Source organism: Stegostoma tigrinum, chromosome 22 (genome assembly GCF_030684315.1).
Source record: "Stegostoma tigrinum isolate sSteTig4 chromosome 22, sSteTig4.hap1, whole genome shotgun sequence".
In the NCBI taxonomy this organism is placed as follows: domain Eukaryota; kingdom Metazoa; phylum Chordata; class Chondrichthyes; order Orectolobiformes; family Stegostomatidae; genus Stegostoma; species Stegostoma tigrinum.
The window spans coordinates 16,432,081-16,456,973 of record NC_081375.1 but is presented as its reverse complement, the minus strand read 5'-3'; the positions used below and the strand labels follow the sequence as shown (position 1 = coordinate 16,456,973).

Sequence of the window (24,893 nt, the reverse complement as noted above, 5' to 3'; positions counted from 1 at the left end):
TATTTTAGCATGATTTCTTTATGATTAGAAGTAATTCAACATTGTTTTAAGGAGGGAAGGAATTTTAATTATTTGTTTATTTGCATCTACATAATTAAAAAAAAACTTTCTCCTATGGATATAGAATATAGAATATAGAATATAGAATATTACAGCACAGTACAGGCCCTTCGGCCCTCGATGTTGTGCCGACCTGTCATACCGATCTCAAGCCCATCTAACCTACACTATACCATGTACGTCCATATGCTTGTCCAATGACGACTTAAATGTATCTAAAGTTGGTGAATCTACTACTGTTGCAGGCAAAGCGTTCCATTCCCTTACTACTCTCTGAGTAAAGAAACTACCTCTGACATCTGTCCTATATCTTTCACCCCTCAATTTAAAGCTATGCCCCCTCGTGCTCGCCGTCACCATCCTAGGAAAAAGGCTCTCCCTATCCACCCTACCTAACCCTCTGATTATTTTATATGTTTCAATTAAGTCACCTCTCAACCTTCTTCTCTCTAATGAAAACAGCCTCAAGTCCCTCAGCCTTTCCTTGTAATACCTTCCCTCCATACCAGGCAACATCCTAGTAAATCTCCTCTGCACCCTTTCCAAAGTTTCCACATCCTTCTTATAATGCGGTGACCAGAACTGTACACAATACTCCAAGTGCAGCCGCACCAGAGTTTTGTACAGCTTCACCATAACCTCTTCGTTCCGGAACTCGATCCTTCTATTAATAAAAGCTAAAACACTGTGTGCCTTCTTAACAACCCTGTCAACCTGGGTGGCAACTTTCAAGGATCTGTGTACATGGACACCACTGCTAAGAATCTTACCATTATCCCTGTATTTTGCCTTCCTGTTACTCCTACCAAAGTGCATCACCTCACACTTGTCTGCATTAAACTCCATTTGCCACCTCTCAGCCCAGCTCTGCAGCTTATCTATGTCTCTCTGCAACCTACAGCATCCTTCGTCACTATCCACAACTCCACCGACCTTAGTGTCGTCTGCAAATTTACTAACCCATCCTTCTACGCCCTCATTCAGGTCATTTATAAAAATGACAAACAGCAGTGGACCCAACACCGACCCTTGTGGTAACTGGTCTCCAGGATGAACGTTTCCCATCAACTACCACCCTCTGTCTTCTTTCAGCAAGCCAATTTCCGATCCAAACTGCTATATCTCCCACAATTCCATTCCTCCGCATTTTGTACATTTGCCTATTATGGGGAACCTTATCGAACGCCTTGCTGATATCCATATACACCACATCAACCGGTTTACTCTCATCTACCTGTTTAGTCACCTTCTCAAAGAACTCAATAAGGTTTGTGAGATATATATCCAAGAATCTTTACATTATTAACTCCATGGATTAAAATATGCTTGAATCATTTGTTGCTTTGATACATGCAGAAACCTAACATCTACCAGGACACGGTTTGTGTTTATCAGAAAGTTAGTACACATTAATCTCTTTCCCTCAACAACCAACTCCTGTGTCCCCAATTATATTAAATCCAAGAGAAGAGGTTGACCACATGGTAAAAGCTTTGAAAATCCCCAAGGGTAAGTAATGTAGAGCCTGAGTGTCAATAACCCTCCTACTGGTTGTCCACTTATGATTGGCCTATCTATTAGGAATTCAGTTTGCTGTAAAATTTGAGTGTATTTGGAAGTATAATGTTTTGGGCCATTTAATGCAACCTGCATACACTGATATTAGTACGATTCAGATTTTTACTGAGCATCTCAAACATAGCTATCACATTAGTGCATCTGATACTATATATGACTTAGTGGTTGCAATCTTGCCTTTGAGTTGGAAATGTGTCAGTTCAGCCCTCCACTCCACTCCAATAGTGAGAGCGTGCTGCACTGTCAAAAATATTGTCTTTTGGCTGAGATGTCTAACCAAGGTTGTGTGTGCGCGATGGGGAAGTAAAAGGTCCCATTATAGTGTTTGAAGTAGAGCAGGGGAGTCTTGTTTGGAACCAGAAGAGGCACATTATGTTGTTAGTGCTTGATTTTCTGAGAGCAGTCATTTGACGCTCACCTTATGCCTGACCTGTGCCACCCTTATTCCAAACCGCCCATCTATTTATGGAATGGTTAGTTGGTGACAGAATTAGCTTACAATGTGAGCTTTGTCACCACCAGAAATGTCAAGTGAACTGTTTTGAGCAATCATTCCTTTATGTGGGAACAGATAGAAACAGCTCCACAGTACACCATGTATCCGGCTTTGAAGTTGTTTGCTGTACGTTGCATAGCTGTTAAAGTTAGAGACCTGGTATCACTATGGCACAGGCAATGAGAAATGGTGGAGTCATTCCAGGAAAATAAAAAGCAGCGCAAAAAAAGAGGTAAAGCAAAACAGTTTAGAATCTCAGGGCATTTGCGACCGAAGCTCCAGTAATAGCAGCTGTATCAAGAGCACTTCACCTGAACCGTCCCATACTCTAACAAACCTCAAGTATATACACCACAATGCCAGCTTACATTCCTTCACTTTAGTCTTAGTTAACTACAAACATTAATGACAACACCAAATTCAGAACTCAAAATTACTCCAACGTTTGTTTTGAGATAGACCATAAGGCCAAATGATGAAGGAGCAAAAGTAGCAAATCAAATCTACTCCCCAGTTCAGTCAGATCATGGCTAATCTGATGATCCTCAACTCTATTTTCCTGCCTTATCCCTATAACCCTTGGGTCCCTTACTGATTAGACATCTGTACATTACAACTTTAAGTATACTTGACAGCCCAGCCTCAACTGTTCACAGCAGTGAAGAATTCCATAGACCCTCTGCTGCCTGAGAAGAACATCCTCCTAATCTCTGTCTTAAAATGAGCAACCCCTTACAATGAAATTGTGCCCTCTAGTCCTAAACATTCATACAACGGGAAATAACCTTTTATCTGCTCCGAAAAACCCCTAGTAATCTGTTTCAAAATGATCTTCACTCATTCTTCGAACGTTTAATGTATTCCGTGTCTCCTCATTAGAAACTCCCTCCATACCTAGAATCAGTGTGGTGAACCTTCTCTGAACTGCCTGTAATTGTGGTGTCTGTTTCCTTAACTAAATGGACTGAAACTGTTGACAGTATTCTAGATGTGGTCTGACTAGTATAGTTTCAGCAAGAGCTCCCTATTTTTATCCTCCATTTCTTTGAATTAAAGGCCAGCAATATTCCATTTGCTTTCCTTATTACCTGATGAACTTGGATACCAATACTTTTTGTGTACCTCTGTGCTGCAGCTTTCTGCAGGTCCTCTATTCTTCCTGCCAAAGTGTGTAATCTCACAGCTTCCTATATAACATGCCATCTGCCAAGTTTTTGACCATTCATCTAACCTGTCTACATCTCTCTCAAGACTCTTTGCGTCAACATTTGCCTTCCCGCCTATTTTTTGGTATCATCCTCAAACTTGGCTACAGTACATTCATTTTGGTCATGCAAGTCATTCATCTGTATTATAAATAACTGTGGCCCCAGCACCGATTCCTGTGACGGTCCACTAGTTACAGATTGCTGTCCTGAAAATGTCTCCTTTATCTCTACTCTATATTTTCTATTAGTCAATTCGCTGTCCGTGCTAATATACTTACCCCTAGCACCATGGATCTCTTATTAGTTAACCAAAATAATTAAGAATTCAACGTGATGCAGACCTTTACTGCCATCTTCATGACTTGTTTTAATCATTTTCCTAAAGGTTTATCTCCAGTAGCTATGGCTTTGGAAATGAAAGCCTACTTTGTCTGCATTGAGAAAACCTTAGATGGTTGAGCTGAGTGACTTTGAACAACTTTGTCCTGACTGTAGCCTGGTCTCATCAGTTTAGTTACGAGAGCACTGGTGGCACAACTACTAAAAACAAACATGCTGTTGCCCTGTGTTTTTCTCATGGAGCTGATACCATTTCAAAGGGACTGGATTACGTCATTGCTCAGGGCATGTATGAGGACAGAGCGAAGGAGTGAGGTGACACTTCAGGCACTTATGTGAACAGTGCTTATTGAGATTTATGGAGTTAGAGGAGTCTCAATCATAATAGGCACCCCTGTTCTGTTCAGGGGTCTGATCACACACCATTTTGGACAGAATAGCCTTGATACTCTGTCGGAAGCACCAACATTATACTCAAAACCTGTACACATGTAATATGTGTCACTGTCTTTATTTTACTTTCTAAAGCATACTTGGTGTGGTGGTATGGTCCTTGAACAGCTATGGACAATGTTGAATACCATGAAGGAGGGAATTCTAGGATTTTGACCCAACAATGGTGAGGGAGCAACAATATACTTCCAAATCAGGATGATAGGTGGCTTACCAGAGTTCTTGAATGGAGTGGAGTTTCCATGCATCTGCTGACCTTTATCTCCAAGGTTGTAGTGATTGTGGGTTTACAAGGTACTCTTGAAGGAGCTTCATGACTTGTTTGATAACCATAGATTTCACACACTGAAGATGTTTTGTCGCCTGGAGGAAACTGCCCCTGACTGATGTAGAGCTTTCAACATGGTATTTAAAAGCCTGGTGCCGCCTTTGGAAGTTTTGCAGCCAGGTTTCCAATTCCCTCATTGTCAGCAGCCATCATGGACTTCCCTTTGATCAACACTGGATGCCTTAAAGTAATGTCTCTCAGTAATGCTGGATTTAATCTCCAGTACAAACTAATTTGCAGCATTAGTAATACTGGTTGAACTTTTGACTCATTATGATGAGGTGCTCACACAAATTTCATGTCTTTGTACCGACTTGAACAGGGTATGCAGCATCTGTACATTTTCAGGAATAATCGAATGTATGGATTATCATGCTTAGTTGACTCAGATGTAGCTATTTCATAAGGATATTTCATTTCTATGATAATATGCATGCACAGGGGAGTATCAGAGCTTGACCTTGCATGTTATGTGCTGCTAGAAATGGAATACAGCAATCATTCATTTGCTTGTGTCCATTATTGATAGTTTTACCTGCTCTGATCAATTCTAACAGTGTTCAGCCTGACATTAATATAATCCTTGAAACCTTCCAGATGCCCAGATCACTAGAAGCAGCATAGTACTGTGAGCTGTGTGTTTATTACTAAGACCTGAGCAGTTTTGAGCACTGAGGCATTTCTTATTGTTCTCCCAATTTTATTCACAAAGTGAACTGCCAATGTATTTTTGTACTTCTGTTTGTGTAACTAAAGAATATGCGTTAGAATTTATTGTTTAGTCACAGTGGTTTTTCTTAGGGCAAATGCCACCAATAAAATACATTATTATCTTTTTGTTCTAATAATGACTGGCACTGACATCAGAAGGTAAATCGAACTGAAATAGACTAAGAAATTTCAGCATAGAAGGGAGGCTATTTGGTCGAAGACATTTCTGGCCCTGATCATCAAAGAATTTAATGAACATCACCATAGATATATTCACCACTTCAGCTTCAACTGCGCATTTTAATTTAGTTCCTTTGAGCTGTCAGCACTGCCTTCTGCTCAAGCCAATTCCATCAGTAGTTTAATCAACATTCAACATTTAAATTATGCCAGTGAACGTCCTGTGGCAGTGCTTGCTTGTGATGTTTAGCTGTTCATTTTAATCTGTTATTGTATGGCCATTGCTTCAAATAGATAAATCCAGGTAATTAGAGGACAATTGTATATAGTGAAGCCATGAACTCTGTTGGCTCCTCTGCAGACTTGTATCAGTCTCCAGGGGAGGACCAGGGTGGGTTAGACTTTGATTCGGTCAGTTTGAAATTGCAAAAATAATACTATCCGTCCTGTTTGTGGAGACACCTCCACTAGTCCCTATATCGTACTGTGTTGAGTTTCAATACATGCCGTAGGCTCCCCTTCTGAATGATATATCCAACTCCTGCTTCTGGTGGAGTCTTGACTGCCCATTTGGACATACCAGTCAAAATAGCAATGGCAGAATATTATGGAGTTCTGTGCTTGTTGAGTAGACTACATCCACTTAGCAAATCAAAGAACAGTACAGCAAAGTAACAGGCCCTTTGGCTCAACAGTCTATACTGACCATGGTAACATTCTAAACTAATCCCATCTGTTTGCAGATGGTCTATACCCCTCTATCCCCTGCCTGTTCATGTGTTTGTCTAAATTCCTATTAAATGTTGCTATCGTAACTGCATGTACCACCATCTCTGGCAGCACATTCTATGCACCTACCACCCTCTGTTTAAAAAACGTACTTTGCACATCTCCTTTAAATTTCCCCTTCTCACCTTAAACCTATGCCCCAAAGTATTTAACATTTTCACCCTGGGAGAAAGATTCCGACTATCCATCCTATCCATGCCTCTGAAATTTTACATAACTCTATCTGGTGGCCCCTCAGCCTCAGATGCTTTGGTGAAAACAATACAAGTTAAATATAAATAGTATATTCCAATCTAAGAAACATCTAGGTAAACCTCTTTTACACCCTCTCCAAAGCCTCCACCCCTTTCCTATACTGTGGCAAATCAAACTATACTCATCCAGATGTGGCGTTACTAAAGTTTTATACAGCTGCAACATGACTTGCCAATGTTTATACTTAATGTCCTAGCTGACAAAGGCAGGCATGTCATACACTTTCTCTACCGCTTTATCCACTCGTGGTGCCACTTTCAGGGAGCTTTGGTCTTGGTCCCTAAGATTCCTCTGTACATCTATGCTCCTAAGGTTCCAATCATTTACTGTTTCCTCTTGCACTTGACTTCTAAAAATGCATTACCTATTGTCTGGAATAACCTCTATTTGCCATCTCTCTGGTCAATTTTCCAACTGGTCTATATCCTGCTGTGTCCTTTGACAACCTTCCTCACAATGCACAACTAAACCCAATTTTGTGCGGTAATCAGAACACCTACATTTTCATCCAAATCATTTACACATATACTACAAACGACAGAAATCCTCACACTGACCCTTGCAGAACACCACTTGATGCAGACTTTCAGTCAGAAAAACACGCCTCCACAACTACTGTCTTCTATGACCAAGCCACTTTTGTATCCAGCTTACCAACTCACCATGGATCCCATGTAACTTAATGTTCTGGACCAGCCTACCATGAGGGACTTTGTCAAATGCTTTACCAAAGCCCATGTAGACTGCATTCACTGCTCTACCCTCCTCAATCATCATCAAAATTTCCTGAAAAAAATTGAAACAGTTTGTGAGACAAGACCTCCCCAGCCATGCTATCAATAATAAATCTATTGATTTTCAAATGCAAGTAATTCCTGTCTTTAAGAATCTTCTCCAATAATTTCCCTATCACTGATGTAAAGCTTAATGTCCTGGATTATCCCTGTTGCCCTCCTTGAACAAAGGAGCAACATTGGCTATTCTCCAGTCTTCTCGGACCTTGCCTATGGCTAAAGAAGATATAAACATCTTTGTCAAGGCCCAGCAATCTCCTCCCTTTCCTCCCTCAGTATCCTTGGATAAAACCCATCAGGCCCTAGGGACTTAACTACCCTCATGTTTTTCAAGACACCCAACACTAACTCTTTCCTAACAGCGATGTGTCCTTGAGCAGACCTACACATTCCCGAGCTATCTTTGTGGCCCTAACAGAAGTATAACATACCTTGAGTTTCTCCGTAATCCTACTTGCCATGGAAATTTTATGGCCCCTTTCAGCCTTCATAATTCCTTGTTTAAATTCTTTCCTGTTTGCTTTATAATCATCATAAGTCTTATCTGATTTCAGTTTCCCAAATCTTACATATGTTTCCTTTTTTCTTATTGACTAACCTTTCAATATCTTCTGTCATCAGGGTTCTTGAATCCTACCATCCTTATCTCTCATCCTCACAGGAACATATTGGCCCTGAACTCTGCTGAACTGGCCTTTTAAAGAGTCCCTATGTATCAGATATGGACTTACTGTCGAAGAGCCACCCCAATCTAATACTGTTGGAATTCGCTTTCACCTAATTTAGCACTTTTGCCCAAGGACTAGCCTTATCCTTACTATAACTATCTTTAAACTTACAGAATTATGATCACTATTCCTAAAATGCTCCCCCACTGGAACTTCAATTACCTGGCCAGGGCCATTACCCAGTACAAGGTCTAGAACAGCCCCATACTGTTTCAAGAAGGCTTCCTGGATGCTCCTCACAAGTTCTGTCCCGTTGAAACCCCTGGTACTACGGAAGTCCCAGTCAATATTGGTGAAGTTAAATTCACCCACTAGGTTCTTACATCTTTTTGTGATGTGCTTTCTTACCTGTTCCTCTATCTCCCACTAACTTTTGGGAGACCTATGCTATCAAACCTTCATTGTGATTACATCATCTTTATTCCTGATTACTCTGCCCATATGGCTTTGCTGGATGAGGCCTCCAAGATCTCCTTAATCAGTAATGCAAGTCTGTGATCCCGTTTACATCGCTCTCTATCATGCCTGAAACATGTAAACCCTGGAAAGCTGAGCTGCCAGTCTTCCCTTTTCTGAACCAAGTTTTGTGGTCATGGCTACAGCATTGTAGTTCCACATATAAATGAGGCTCGAAGTTCATCTGCCTTACCTGTTATACGCCTTGTGTTAAAGTAATTAACACTTCAAACTGCTAGTTCCACTGTGTTCAGTTACCTGGTCCTGCTTAACAGGTATGGTTTTGTTCAATGTGAGTTCAGGAGTACATTATAACACACTGTCTTCCTATTAATATAAGAAAGATACTGGTACTAACCAGATCATAGTGCTGGGAGGTTATTTACAGTGAAAATGCAACAGTCTGAGCATTGTAAGTACAACTGCAGTTGGCATATCATCTCCGTAAAGAATTTCAACTCAGAAGTCTTGTTTTTGGAGGGAAGTTGGGGGCCTTCAAATAAAGATGGGATTAGTGGCATGAAGACGCTAAACACAATTATGACAAATACCCAAATTAATTTCTCTTTTTGTAAATTGTATCTCAGCTAGTCCTGAGCAGTTTCATTTCTGGTAAGGAACTAGCTGAATGCTGCTTCATGGTGGATGTGGCTTGCACAATATCCTGTGGGAACATAATGCAATAAGTTTTGCCATGGATATACCTTACGCAATGTATTTGCTGGAGATGGCAATATTTGTAATCACACTACGTTGTAAATATACATGACTGAAAAATAATATCTTTCAACGTAATTTCAGTTTACGTATTATGGCAATTGATTATTTTCGTCTCAATCCTTAGTTCCAACAAAATAACGAGTCAGCATTTATGAAAAACTAATCTGTGGGCATCGATTTCATAGGGCGCACTGTTGAACGGATTAGACACTACGGAGTTAACTGTGTGTACTATAAATGCGCTGCAATGCATGGGCTGTAATGTGTCCTTGGAGATTCCGATCAGATTTGGAGCTGGTTTTCAACAGAGCTGTGTTTAGCATCGGCAAGGGCGGAGTCTAATCTTATTCATCCAGCAGAGAGAGAGAGCTCCACACATTCACTAGTGTCTAGTGTCACAGCTGCATCACTGGAGGAACACTGAGAGTGCGATATCAGCACCTTTTGCAGCCTTCTAAACGAGACTTAGCTGGAAAGCTTTGTATTTACGTTACTGGTGCATTATTTCCATTTGATAATTTCGATTAAGGGTTTACTGACGGCATTTACTGGTTTTTCTCGGCACTGTCCAAAGATTTGCCTGTGGACTGAAGAAAGGCCACACTAGGATTACAAAAGCAACTGTACCGGAGGTGAAGACCCTATTTGGCAGAATAACGTTTTAGTGAAATGCTCTCCGTTGTGATGAACATGTAGAACAAGATATTCGTGATTATATTTTGTTGGAAATTAATGTTAGGCTTGGGGATTGGTCTACTGACTCGAAAATCCAGTCTTTTGTAATGATGTTGCTGTGTGTACTGAAGACTGTCAGCTAGTGGGTAGAAGTACTGTTAGAGATCTGCACAAATATAACCAGGTACAGTATTTATGTTGTGTGAAACGTAAGCACAATTTCTAGATTTGTTAAATCACCTATTTAGAATCTTTCTTTAATTTGAAAATACAGATTGATACTGACATTCTGTACATTATAATTTGATTTCAGTGCTGTATGTGCTTAATATCAAAATTTATTGCATACATATTCAGCATTTATTGTCATTGTCATTGGGCCCTTATCTGGTGTTTTATTTGTAATGTCTTGAGAAAAAATAACTTAATGGAATTACAACAAAGCTTATGACTGAAGACCTTTGAACCCATGTTACATTTCTGGTATCTGCAGTTACTTATAAAATTTGAGCATTTTTATTTGGTTCGTATATTGTAATCTTCCCTTTTGTTTTATATACTGTAGGTTGAGCAATTCTGTCATTGTCATTCTGACTGTAAAACATTTTGACTAAAATAGAAAATGGTTTTTTTTCAGCGATTGTTATGAGATTTTGCATCTGCAGAATAGATTGAAATTTTGTTGCACTGTAGCGTAGGTTATTTCGGACATGCGGGCCAAAGAATTTCACCGCCTACTCTAACACCATGACTTTGATTCCTGGATAATAACCCAATTGTGTATTAACAGCATTCCATTCTTTCAGAAAATGTGCTGTACTGAAAAGCATAATGAAATCCCTCGTGTAATATATGTTGTTTCAGCATGTGTCTATTGGGATCAAACCATCTGCTTCTCAACAGTTGGCGACAGTGTTCAGTAGCTTGGACCTATTAGACTCACCATATTACCAAGCAGGACAGTCCTTGAACAGGATACGTATAAATGGGCCTTGGGGTATGTTGTGAGAAATCCTCCATTTTCAAAAGATTTGGTGAAGTGTTACAAATTTCAGGGTACATATTGCAATATAGTACAGATCTCCAATTGCATTTGATTTGATATGTGAATTTATACAACAGTTATGTTAATTGATTAACTAAAAATTGATTTTAGATGTAAATTTAGCAAAAATATGCTGGAGTAGCCTATTGAATTTTAGAATGTGATACTTACATAACTATTACAATTTTTTTCTATTTCTGTATTGGTGTCATAATGTATCCATTATAAATTGCCTTTTCCTAGAAGTTGAATAATTTATATCTGAACAAAACCTATTTGTTCTTCTACTTTTCCTGTGACTTCCTTTGCCAATTTGCTGTATAATAATTTACTATTGTAATGATGGGAGAAAATGACATTCACAGCACATGAGACATTTATTTTAAATAATGCAACCTATTGAATGTAAAATTATACTTTATTAACTTTGCGTCCATTTCCAGCAGCTTAATTACTTGGGACTTGCCAAAAAAATGTTTTGGCAAATTCCTTTCATTTTGCTTAAGGCTAACAAATGTTCATATGATTAATCAGAGTAAATGTAACATTGTGCAGTATTGGATTAGATGTCAATGTGAAACAGAAGAACAGAATAGGAGTCATGTAAGATGATAGTTGTGGTACTGATTTGATAGGAATGGGAAAAACGTATTGATAAGATTAAGGATTTTATTTCCCGCAGAAACCCAGAGAAGTGATTCTTGATTATGTCAGCATAAGTCTGGTAATTTTCATTACGATTACAGAAAAAAAAAGCCAGATGTGTGCTGTAGTTAACCACCCAGTTGACATTTGTAGTTGGTAATAGTGAATCTGATATTAGAAGTGACCCGAATTAAATAGCTAATTATTCAGAGGTTCTTTTTCAGAAGAGCCAAGTGTAGTAATTATGTGAATTTTAATTTAGAAAGCTAGTTAGAATTTGTGTTGAAAATGGTTAGGCCTTTCTTTGGAATTGCACTTCAGGTCCTGAAACTAACATTTCTTTTGTGGATTTTATATGGGAGGAGTATTAAGTTTGATGCAAAGCTTCATTCCAAATAAGCTTCTCTGTTTGTTTATATTGCAGCAGATAATTTATACAATGTCCTAAGTCATAGACAGGAAATGTGCAATAGATAAAAATGCTCATGTCCCCAGTCTCATGTGAATATTTAAGTTGACTGTGTAAATACTCAATACATAATATGTAAGTTCTTGTTCTTGCCAATATATTGGATGGAACCTTGGAATTCTGATTCTGAGTGATGGGCACGATGCTTCTATTCCTAAAATGCTAATTCATTTTGTAATCTAGCTATGGCTCTGTCCTGACATGGCAGTATCGAATCAAATTTGTTTTTCTGTAGAATTTTGGAATTTAATTTCAGCCCAGAAGAGCGATGATCCCATAGTTGCTTTATTTAACTCTGTACTTAATTTAATTGGGCCAAGTGCTAGACCAACAAGATTGTAAAATGCCACTGAGGTGATTTATATTTAGACATTACCAAATTGGCATCTTGATGCACTGTTGCAGAAAACACAAAGTGCTAAAATCCATGGTTTGTCTCATTTTTACATATAAGGAAGAGTTCAAATCACACTTCCTGCATTTTCTTCTATTTCAAATTTCCAGCACCAATAGTATTTTGCTTTTGTATAAGTGGTAAGCTGTAGGTACATGTGTTGACTTGCATAATGTTGGTGATCAGCCTGATGTTATTGATAGGATTTGTCCCTCAAAGTTCTCTGCATCCACACATGCACAAGTTGCTCAAGACTGCAAACTGTGTCCCTTTATATCTTGTTTTATCAGTGTCTGGTTCTGAGCAACACAAAGTAGCCAAATGGTTGACTGGAACCAATTTTACATAAGCTTTCAGCTTACTGTGAGAAGGATTCCTTCATTTCAGTGCCACACAAAACCTACATGTTGGTAACAGTTCTTTCAGCATTGGCAGCCAATTCACCAGTGTACCACTTCAGGAAGCCGTTCATGTTTGCACCAGGTCACTGTATTGTGGCAATTTAGATGTATCAGCAGTGTCTGAATCTGCTCTCATGGAATTCATGAACTTAGCAGCTCATGATATCAAGTTTATTTTCAGCAAGACCACGTCATACCCAGAATCAATGTATGTTGCCATTATATTCCTCTAGTCCCAGAACACAGCAATATCTTCATTAGTTTCCATGAGGAGGATGTCATCAGTGGAATAACTACTAACCCACCCTCCCTTGTATACTTAACAGCACTGTGAATATCCCTATAAGATAGGTCAGCAGCAATCCCAGAAGACAGCTCACCACCACCATTTCCAGAAATGTTAGGGACAAGTAATAAATGTTTACCTTCAAAGCAACACCCATACCCCTGGAATTAATTTTTTAAAAACTTTCAATTCATAGATGATGTATTTAATATATGTGCAGCAGTTATGTCTAAGAACTTTCTTAGATGCTTTGGTAGGCCTCATTTTATGCTTAGCTTCACCTTTGTAATAAAGCAGTTAAACCAACTTTGAGAAGTCTTGTCAGTGGATTCTGCAGTACTGTCCACCCCAGCCACTGTTAAGTGGCCAATACGATTAAAATTCCTACATTTCCTCATGTTACAAGATTGGCCTCATTAGCATCCTCCTGAATAGAGCCTTGGTCTTCTGCATGCCATTTATGCATGGTCCTGAGATTGGAATTATCAAAATTATCCAAGCAGTAATGACTAGCTTAATAAAATCACAGTTTGCTCTACATTGTACAAACTCATGAAACAACCTGAGGCTACCGTATGTGACCCTAAAAGTATCCAGTCTACCTTAGATTTCTTTGGAAGGAGAAGGCGTCTCACACATTTGAGCAAGAGGTGAAGCTAACTAACTTACAGTAAACTGGAGTGGCATTTTGCACTAACAGGATATTGCTGTCAGGTGAATATGACATTTTGCCAATCATGAATGTGTAATGTAGTATATAAGTTTTGATGCCAGTGTGAAGCCAGATTTATGGTCTGTACGTCCCAACAACTGGCGAATCATATTGAGCAGTGTGTCTACAGAGAGCACTATGCTGACCATGCTGAACCAGCTCATGCCAGCAAAATTCAGAAACGAGTGTCTGACATTAGATGTGATTCTGCTATTGGACAATGTTTTTATATAATCTTGACCATGCTAACTATTTCAGTAGAAACCAATCTAGCTTTATCAGTTCAGCCTTGCCCATGGTAGAATCTGTAAATATTTCCACATAGGAAAGGGCTATTGGGGGAGCCAACACTGCAGCATAGCAATGGCTTGACCAGTCAAATTTGTCTTGCTTGTTTGAATTTTTTCAGTTATCTAAGGTAGCTGACAGTTTCTGCCACATCTACAAGCCAGCCATAGCTCAACCAATCAGCACCCACTTTCTTATGCTGCATAAATTGTTCCCCATTTTCTGAAGTTGGTTTTCTTGTGTTTCAATCCTGATTAATGCAAGCTGAAAAGCTTTGATTTTGTTCCTTTTTAGCAAAGTTTAAGTTCTGTGTTACCAAGCAATCATTTTGTTTTGTATACCGTAATTGCTGTTTGTAATAAATATATACAGTTTGTGATAACAATGAGGGGCCTTTTTAAAGTGAATGCTGAACCTAGGCTAGTGATAGTTCATAGAGTTGTTTGTGTTAGAGCTACTTGTGTAACATGTGTCAGAAACTTTGATATTTATTAATTTAATATGAAACACTGATGCATTTTTACACTTGGATTTGCAGTGAACTATAATTTTATCTTTGAGTTTACTGTTCAGAGATAGGAGTGTTGCAGAGTCATACAGCGTGGAAACAGACCCTTTGGTCCAATTAGTCCACGTCGACCAAGTTCCCAAACTAAACTAGCCTCACCTGCCTTCATTTGGCTCATATCTCTTCAAATCTCTTCTATTGGTGAACTTATCCAAATATTTTCTAAATGTTTAACTTTACCTGTATCCGCCACTTCCTCTGTTAGTTCATTCCGCACACAAACCCCTTTCTATGTAAAAGAAAGTTGCTCCTCGTGTCCTTTTTAAAACTTTCACCTCTCACCTTAAAAATATGTCCCTTAGTTTTGAACTCTCCCACCCGAGAGAAAAGGTCCTTGCTGTTCACCTTACATATGCCTATTATGATTTTATAAACCTCGATGAGATCACCCCTCAAACTTCCTATGCTGCAGTCAAAAAAGTCCCTGCCTATCCAGCCAATTTTTATACTTCAAACCCTCCATTCCTCGTAAGTCTTTTATGAACCATTTTCAATTTAATATCTTTCCTGTAGCAGGGTGACCAGAACGGCACATAGTACGCCAGAAAAGGCCTCAGCAACATCCTGTACAACCTCCAACAGTCTGAGGGGTTCTGAGGAAGAGTCACTGGACCCAAAACATTAATTCAGATTTTTCTTCACAGATGCTGTCGGACCAGCTGAGCTTTTCCAGCAACTTCTGGTTTTGTTCGTGATTTACAGCATTCACAGTTCTTTCAGTTTTCATGAAGCCCCGGCACCTGTACACAGTGGTCTGAGCAATGAAGGCAAGCATGCTAAACACCTTCTTAACCACACTGTCTGTGTGTATCACAAAATTCAAAGAAATATGTACTCACACTGCTAGATTTCTCTGATATACAACACTACCCAGAGCCCTATCGTTAATTGTATAGGTTCTGCCTTTGTTTTACCAAAATAAACCTCACATTTATCCAAATTAAACTCCATCTTCCACTGTTCAGTCCATTGATTTAGTTGATCAAGATGAATTTGTAATCTGAGATAACCTTCTTCACTGTTACCGAGTTTTGAGAAGATTTGTAGCTCAGGTTGAGCTGGAAGTGAGTTTGCTCGCTGAGCTGGAAGGTTAGTTTTCAGACATTTCGTCACCATTCTAGGTAACATCATCAGTGAACCTCCGACGAAGCGCTGGTGTTATGTCCCGTTTTATATTTATCCATTTAGGTTTCCTTGGGTTGGTGATGTCATTTCCTGTTCTTTTTCTCAGAGGATGGTAGATGGGCTCCAAATCCATGTGTTTGTTGATGGAGTTCCGGTTGGAATGCCATGCTTCTCGGAATTCTCGTGCGTGTCTCTGTTTGGCTAGTCCTAGGATGGATGTGTTGTCCCAATCAAAGTGGTGTCCTTCCTCATCTGTATGTAAGGATACGAGTGATAGTGGGTCATGTCGTTTTGTGACTCGTTGATGTTCATGTATCCTGGTGGTATACCTTGCAAGAACTGTGACAAACACTACGTTGGACAAACAGGCAGAAAGGTAGCCACCAGTATACGTGAACATCAACGAGCCACCAAACGACATGACCCACTATCACTCGTATCCTTACATACAGATGAGGAAGGACACCACTTTGATTGGGACAACACATCCATCCTACGACAAGCCAAACAGAGACACGCACGAGAATTCCGAGAAGCATGGCATTCCAACCGGAACTCCATCAACAAACACATTGGCTCCAAATCAATCTACCATCCTCTGAGACAAAGAACAGGAAATGACATCACCAACGCAGGAAATGACATCACCAACCCAAGGAAACCTAAACAGATAAATAGAAAGCGGGACATAACACCAGCTCTTCGTCGGAGGCTCACTGATGATGTAACTTAGAATGGTGACGAAACGTCTGAAAACTAACCTTCCAGCTCACCGAGCAAACTCCCATCCTGCTTCACTGTCCACCATGCCACTGATTTTGATGTCATCTGCAAACTTTTACTAAACATGCCTCCTATTTTTCATCCAGATCATTTATGAAAATGACAAACAAATGTGGACCCAGAACTGATTCCTGTGGAACACTGCTGGTCACAGACCTCCAGTCCAAAAAAACAACCTTCCAACCACCACGTTCTGTCTCCCACCATAAAGCTAATTCTGTATCCTTTCAGAGGTTCCCAGGCTACTGCCAAGCTCTGTTTTGTGTGCAAACCTAGTGATTGTTTAGCCATTAGAATAGAGAACTGCATCCTCTGTGTAATTCCACAGCTGAAGAAAGCTGCTTTTATTCAACAGACGTTTACTGTTTGGTCCATCCGGGGGAGGAGGCCAGTCAGTCGTTGTTGAGGAATTAATCTTTTCCCCCTCTATTTAACCCAAGATTTCTAAAGGATCCATTTTATACTGGTTTTAATACTTCAATGTCAGCAATTTGTTTTACATTTCATGTTGGAATGTAATTAACAGAATAGTATTTGAAATGATCCATGCTGTCGTTTTGGATAGTAGTTCCTGTAGTATCAATGAAATTGTAACCTTTTATTCAGCCTCTATCTGTCTGTGCATTAAAATTTAAATGTTATGTGGTCATGTCTTGTTTTGTATGGCACAGTAAAGCAACCCATGACATTTTACTACATTAAAGGTGCTAAATAAATGAAAATTCTGGCTAATTTCAAGGTTATTTTTGTTTTCTGCTGTAATAGATCACAATTCTACTTATGAGGCTCTTACATTCTTGAGCACAGAATATAAAACAAAATGTTCCCTCATTCTGGCACAGGTCCATCTTCTGACACAATATGGTCAAATTTTCCAAATCATATGCTACTCTAAGCAATTATTTTACGACTTTTTTGCTTATCATGCACAAATAGTTTTGACTTCTCGGGCAATCAATATGCTAGTAATTGAGAAACCCTGATGGTATGCTTAGAACCACAAATAAGTGCAGAGATATTGATGTGGAACAATGTAATGGATATATTGGATTTTGAATGATTAACATTAACTAAACCTGCTGTGCTCAAAATGTGCATATATGACCATGACAGATAATCATCTGGGTATCATATTTCTGAGACTGAGCTATTGATGTAAGGGCAGAATATTTTGGTCGAGAATGTGCAATGTCAAGCTCAAAATACATCTTCACATTCCACTGGCTCATAAGCTCTGCCTCCAAATATAAATTAATGGCTTTCCCAATTGAGAATTACAATTCTGGTTGTGACATAAAGAAGAGAATCTGTCTCACATCTGCCAGACTATCTTAAAATAATTGATGCGTTTTAACTTGACTCAGTTCATCGCACTGGTTTCTGGATTGGAATATTGATGTTGAAACTCCATTTGTTTTTAGAGTCTTGGTTGTAGTCTTATGCACTATCAAGGTTGTGTCCATTGTTGAGGATCCCTCACTTCTAAGAGAATAACTGAAGGTTCTGACTTCCTCTATCTCTTAGATGGCTGTTCATGGCAAGTAGTTTTGCTTATGTCCCACAAGGCATTTCTCCCTCAAAAATATCAGTGATTTGTCTTATTGCTGTTTATGAGCTATTGCTCATGTAGAATAGTTTTTGCATTGATCTGCGTGACATGTTACTGCACAAAGTAATTCCTTGTGTGCGATGCTTTGAGATGTTTGAATTTGGTAACATGTTATGCAAGAACAACTTAATCGGTCTAGACCACTATTATACCCAATTTTGGGTGCCATAATTTAGGAAGGCTATGAAACTAGTGGATTGTGAGCAGAACAACCCGTAAGATATCAGGAATTAAAGGTTTTGGTTTTAATTAACCAAATATGCTAGTGCTGTTCTTGCCAGAACAAGGAAGTTAAAAGATCTGGTAGATGTGTTGAAAATTTGACAGCTATTGATAAATTACTTACGGAAAAAGAGTAATAATTTGATGAACACACAAAGATGATTATACGCGTAGAGGGAGAAGTAAGGAATATTTTTGCTCAATGCTTTGCCGTGTACAGAAAACATGGTGGCAATAGAATTGACAATAGCTATTAAGTAAATCCAGTCTTTGGGATGTTCTGCTAATCACACAAATGAGGTATATGAATTTCAATGCCAGCGTGATACTGATGTATGTGTGTTGTATCTCCTAAAAATTGGTAGATTGTGTCAAATTGACAGCAAACAGGGCACTGACGGTACTTAACCAGCCTATACTTGTAAATCTGTAAAATAAATTGTCCAGTGTCAGATGTGATTCTATGATTAGGCAACATTTGCAAAACAATCCTTCATGTGTAAAGAATCATACTGACAAACCATGTGACAACCATTCTTTGGTTATTTCCTCAGGACAAAGCCTTGGCCAATCGGAGCCAACCTGCCTACTTTAAAATTGAAGCAAAGCATGGCAGTTAATTGTCATTCATTATCTAACAGGCCTATTCTCTCTGATAACAGCTGTACCAGTCAGAGTCCACTTGTCAACCTTGCCATCCCTGTCCTTTCATCCTGTACAAATGTTGTTTTCCCCTTACGTTGGTATTCATGTGAATTATGCTGATGGGTGCAAAATGCAAATCGTTAACTAAATGTTTTTTCAGTCATATTCAAGAATGCAGTATCAAAGAATTATAATGTGTTCCTCACTTTGATGTTAATTGCTTCTGTTGCATATGATATAATCACTGAAGCTAAAGATTAAAAAGAAACTCATAATGCCAAGAAATGGAGAAATTCATTATAAGGCAAAAGAGCTTGAATAGAGTTGACTTAATGCCTTCTATTTAGAGATACTAGTCTAGTGGATCACCTTTGTTGTACAGGTACTGTATATAAAGTTCTGTTTGGAAATACAATAATTCTATTACACATGCTGCCTTGCTGAAAGCTGCGTTGAGAGATCAAGATGGAATATAATATTTTTATTGATTAAAACAAATAGCTCCATTTAGCTTTAATATGGTTTACTGTGTGACTTGGTTGTTGATACATTGGACTCTTCCTAAGATTATTCAATGTAAACATATTCCTAGAAACATGCTTAATTTTTAGCTGCTGTTTAGACAAAGAATGCATTCTTCTTCGAACGTCTGTCAGAATTGAGCATGACTTGCTCGCATTCCATTATAATGCAGTCTAAGAGAGCATGCAAGTCCAATGTAGACTGTGCAATGCGTGGGGCAGGGGGTCCTGAAGGGTCCAGTAGATGACTTTTTTGGGGATTTGTGCTGTCTCCCTAATACTTCTCCATGAAGTCAATGCCTTTAGCTCTTCCTGAAGTAAAACTTTCTCCAATTTGGTAATTCACAAGTTGGGAACATGAATGAGTCAGCATGTATGTTTGATCTCCACAGGGATGCTTTGAGAAATCCCTAAAGTATCTCTGTTGTTGTCTGGGAGTCTCATTCAGTGTCCCAGTTCCGGCCAGAGCAGTTGCTTCAGGAAGCTGGTGTGAATCATGTGATGATTGCATGCACCACTTTGGATTGCACAGTCTTATCACTTTATATGAAAAAGATTTCCTGTCTTGGGGCTGCAGTGACTTTATCAGGACTCTTTTTTGATCTTGGGGTTCTTTGTTATGGCGGCTGTAGAGAATGGCAACTCTAAAAAAAAATGTACTAGCTAAAAGAATGACGCAGCACAATTTCATGAGAGTTCGGAGCAACGGTAGGCTATTTAACTACTCAAACCTATTCAGCCACTCGATAGGACCTTGGCCGATCTCATTGTGTCATCAAATCCATAAAGGTCACTGCACCCCAATTCAATTTGTCTAAGTTGGTAGTATCTATCTAGTGCAGTATACTGGTTCAGCGGTTAGCACTGTTGCCTCACAACATCAGGGAACCCGGTTCAGTTGCATCCCCGGATACCTGTCTGTGTGGAGTTGCACGTTCTCCCCAGTCCAAAGATGGTGCAGGTTAGTTGGAATAGTCATGCTAAATTGCCCATAGTGTCAAGGGATGTGCAGGCTAGGTGAGTTAGAATGCAAGATAGGGTAGGGAGGTGGCTTCTCAGTAGGATGCTATTAAGAGGGTCACCATGGACTCGATAGGCCTCATGGCCTACTTCCACATTGTAGCGATTCTGTGAATGCTTCTTTACATATATTCAGTCACCCTCCCTCCATTGCTGCAGAAATTTAAAAAAAAAAGTTTTGTTTTGATTTGTACGTTCTAGGGATGTGAATGGTGAGATATAAATTCCAGGTGTTTTTTGTGACCGATCTAGATTCTCCTGAAGGAGGAATTTTCTAATGTAGTAGAGATGTTTTAGTATGCTGAATGACTTGCTGAAACTGAGAGGAGGCTATGTGCTATTTCTCAACTAAATGATGGAGAATGAATTTAGATTGAACTTGTGATATGTCCTTTTGGCAGTAATGGAGAATGGATAGGGAGGCAGGCCATTTTCCTGCATCACGATGCTAGGGTGCAGTGATGACAGCTAAATAGCAAACACTCCGCTGAGCTGACTTGCTCCTCGGCAGAGGGCCTCTTTACTGAAATTGAAAGATCGATTCGGGTATTTGTAGTCTCTCAGAACTCTCTGGAACATTCTGAGAACTCTTGTGGCACAATGGTAGTTTACTCTACTTCTGAGCCAGGAAGCCAACTTTTCAAGTCTCACCATCCCCAAAGATGTGTGATAACATTTCTGAATGGGTTGACTACAAAATACACAATGTCTGAATATAAGAGCGTAATCTGAATATTGAGTGGAGGTAGACTGATGAATGAATAGACAGAATATCTCACTTGATGGTTCATGTAAAGCATCGCCAAAACTTGCTGATGGCATTAAGAGATCTAATTTCCAAAACTAGCTGCAAGCTATTGTTAACCTTTCATTTGTACAGAATTCACTAAAACATTGATTGTGAATTTGACACAGATGTAAAAAAATGTTTTCTTGCTTCTCTGAAAGATTCATAATTTATATTTGAGTGTTCTGTTGCACAAATGAAAGGCTTTGTGAAAGCTCAGGCAACGCAGAGACTGACCATTTAGTTCTCTCTAAATGCCATTGGTCAGTTGCAATGGTCCTTCGCCTGAATGAAAAAAGTTGTAGAATTTGCAGTCTCCAGTGAAATGTTCAATTTATTTGACCTGTTGAACTCTACATTATTGTGACATGTGATATGTTGTACTTCACTACTGCCAGCCTTTCCAATGATGTTATGAAATATTTTTATGTGATAACTGAAACAAATTCCATGGAATTGTAATTTTATGTATTTTCATGTTGACAAACTTCTTTCCTGCCACTGTTGATCTTGAATTGATAAATACAGGTTATAGTTCAGGATACCGGACCATGTATTGCTCCTTAGTTCCTTCAAATCCAGAGTTGCCTAGTGTGGATTAAGATGTGAATATGAGTAACAGCACTGAGACTATGCCACGTAGATTGCAGCAGCGCAAGAAGGCAACTCACTACACCTTCTCAAGGACACTTAGGGTAAAATACATGCTGGTCTAGCCAGTGATGCCCACATCCTGTGAATACTAAAAAAGTTTATCTCAACACAGCCATTATTTATAGGTTATGTGAATGTGACTGAAGTTACGTCAGGCACTGTTAGGAGCCCGCTAGTCCCAGATTTGTCTCCTTGAAAACTCTGTCTTCACTCCAACTAAATGCTAATGATATCGTCACAGTGGGTGGTGCTTGCTGAACTTAATCCAGTATTAACCTTTTCAGACCGATATACAGCACCAGCGTTTTGTTTATCAATGCTGCAGTAATATAGCTTCTTTTCTGTTGTATTATAATCCTCTGTGCCCTTTTGCTTAATTTATTGTGTTTGACAGGTTATGTTGCATATGAAATTGTATTTATCCATTGACAAGATTGCATATTTACTTGATTAGAATTGAAATCTTCATAACCTGCTTATTTGACGGTGGCTTAAGCATTTGAGTTGAGCATGTTATGTGTTAGGGTAGAGTTCAGCACACATGAGCATGCATGCATTATCTCAATGAGAGGAAATCTCTTGCTTTATTCTATGACATTCGCTTCAGGCAGTTTTGAATCATTAAAAAATCAGTTAGGACCAAGAGAAATGAAAGACACAAAGCATGCGATGTAGCTCTTGTTTAGAGGTCAGGTGACTTTGAAGGTCAGACAGCTGAGCTTCTGGCCAACGATTGTGCTTACAGTCTTGATCACGCTAGCTGACTGTGCTCATGTCCTTATTTACAGTGCCCGCAGACCTGACTCCAGAAGAGGAGATAGAGCTAGAAAGTATCCGCAAACGCAAGCAGGAGCTCCTGGCTGACATTCAGGTAAGCAGCTGGCTGTCTCAGATGGAAGGCAAACACACAAGGTTTCAATGTTTGACTGCTGTTTTTACAGTTTTAATCTTGTTACCAGTTACTAAACAGATGTGACTGATCTCCTGATGTCTCAGTGTCATTTTTAAGCAACATATATGACTGTAAAACATAACTGCTAAAAGTTTCAATGATTTTTCAAGTAAATGGCTTTCCTGTGATGTGTACAAATTGTTTTCTATTAATCATATTGCTGGTTTAGCGTACCTTTTACAGATTTTTTCACATTAACGGATTCTATTGTTAGGGTAGAAAACAAAGTAACTGTATACAAGTCACAGTGCCGCAGCATATGAAATAATTCGACTGCCCTGAAGTTGGAAATTGTTAAGTTTTTAAGAAAGTGCATAGCTGATAAGAAGCAGCCACGAATTTTAGTGGGATAATGTACAGCCAGTTGATGTGTGCATTCTTTTACAATGAAGGGCCAAATCTTCCAAGGGGTGGTAATGGGTCATGGGGATAGTTTTGATAAAAGGCATTGAATTGTTCGATCAGCCATGATCGTAGTAGTGACAGAGCAGTCTCAAAGGGATGTATTACCTACTCCTGTTCCGAATCAACATTGGATTGCCCTGCTCTCCTTTACGCTTAGCCTGCCAAGTGGTCCACGTTTTTCCAGCTGGGCTGCTTGAGAAATGTAGAGACCTGAGAATCTTCCAACACAGCTTAGGGCCAGCTTTGGAGGCCCAACCATGCCCCTTTTAACAGGAATTACTGCCATATTCTGGGGCTTAAAGGTCCTGAAGGCAATTTGAAAAGCTACAGAGAGAGGGTAAGTGGGTGGGAGTAGATAGGTGAGTAGAGGGTTAAGGTGATAGACAAGCAGGTTGGGTAGGGAATATCTTGAAGGAGGTGTCCAGTTGGATGAGGTTTACAGGGTTGTGCGCTCAATTTTATAGTTACTCCCGAAATTGCTGCGGGTTGTAATCACTGGTCGTCCTGCTATAGGAAGGATGTTATTGAGTGTAAAGGGTGCAGAAAAGATTTACAGGGATGTTACCGGACTGAAGGGTTTGAGTTATAAGGAGAGGCTGGATAGCCTGGGTCTTTTTTCATTGGATCATAAGAGATTGAGGAGTGACCTTACAGAGATTTATAAAACCATGAGGGACATAGATAGCAAAGGTCTTTTCCTTAGAGTGGGGTACTTCAAAACTAGGAGAAATATCTTTAAGGTGAGAGGAGAAAGATTTAAAAGGGACCTGAGTGGTAACTCTTAGGCAGAGAAAGACAGACCAGTATTTGGAAAACTGTGCTGCTCGTTTATTCTAATTGAATATTCAACTTACTTGTATCTGGGAGAAGTGGTAACTGTTACTTTCTACCTTTGTGAATACCAGGAAAGGGCATTTTGGCACCCGTGCAAACAGAAGTACTAATTCTCTTTACTTCTAACGCTATCAACAATGTCAGGACTATTGCCAACAGCAATCACCTTAAGTGAAAGATTCATTAGTTAGACTGCTTTAAATAATTTTTAATTACTTAACCAATTTTACAACAGACATAAAATATTAGTGGCATATTGTGCAATGCTTAGTAAGGTTTGGTTGTAACTTCAAAAAGTCTTTTCTATTCTAGGATTTGCTTGAAAACTCTTGTTCAGTAGACCTGCACATGTCTCCAATTCTATTCAATATTCAACATTACATTCTACACAAAATAACGTAGCCAGATGTTACTCAAAAAAAGATATTAACATCACATTTGCCTCTCTACCATTTCCATTTTATGGAATGTTCCTTTTTTCTTTCTGTATTTAAAGCCAGAAATTTAAAATCCTCTCTAGCCAATTGAGCACCTAATCTGGGCTGACATCTCAGTGCATTTTTAAATGATTGCTGCATTTTTGGAGGTGCCACTTTCAGGTTAGAAGTCATGGATGTAAAAGATACCAGGGCATAACACACAGAAGATAAGCGAGATCTGGCCAATATTTATTGCTCAACAATCAACATTCAAGCAGATTGCCTCGTTGTTTTACTCATGATGGTTGTATGCAATTGGTTGACACGTTTTAACGACAA

General features: G+C 39.2%; 1 protein-coding gene across 5 annotated transcripts in view; it reads left to right on the top strand.

Annotated features, from left to right (window-relative positions):
* cyth1b (cytohesin 1b) overlaps nucleotides 1–24,893 on the top strand; it is a 227,477-nt gene that overhangs the window by 121,679 nt on the left and 80,905 nt on the right. For 3 of the 5 annotated variants that reach the window (XM_048555045.2, XM_048555042.2, XM_048555044.2), the window contains exon 2: nucleotides 22,733–22,815. In XM_048555045.2, coding sequence (XP_048411002.1) covers nucleotides 22,733–22,815 — 83 coding nt within the window. Of the gene's footprint in view, nucleotides 1–9,748; nucleotides 9,955–17,670; nucleotides 18,024–22,732; nucleotides 22,816–24,893 lie in introns of those variants that run through there. The other 2 variants (XM_048555047.2, XM_048555046.2) reach the window with 2 other exon arrangements.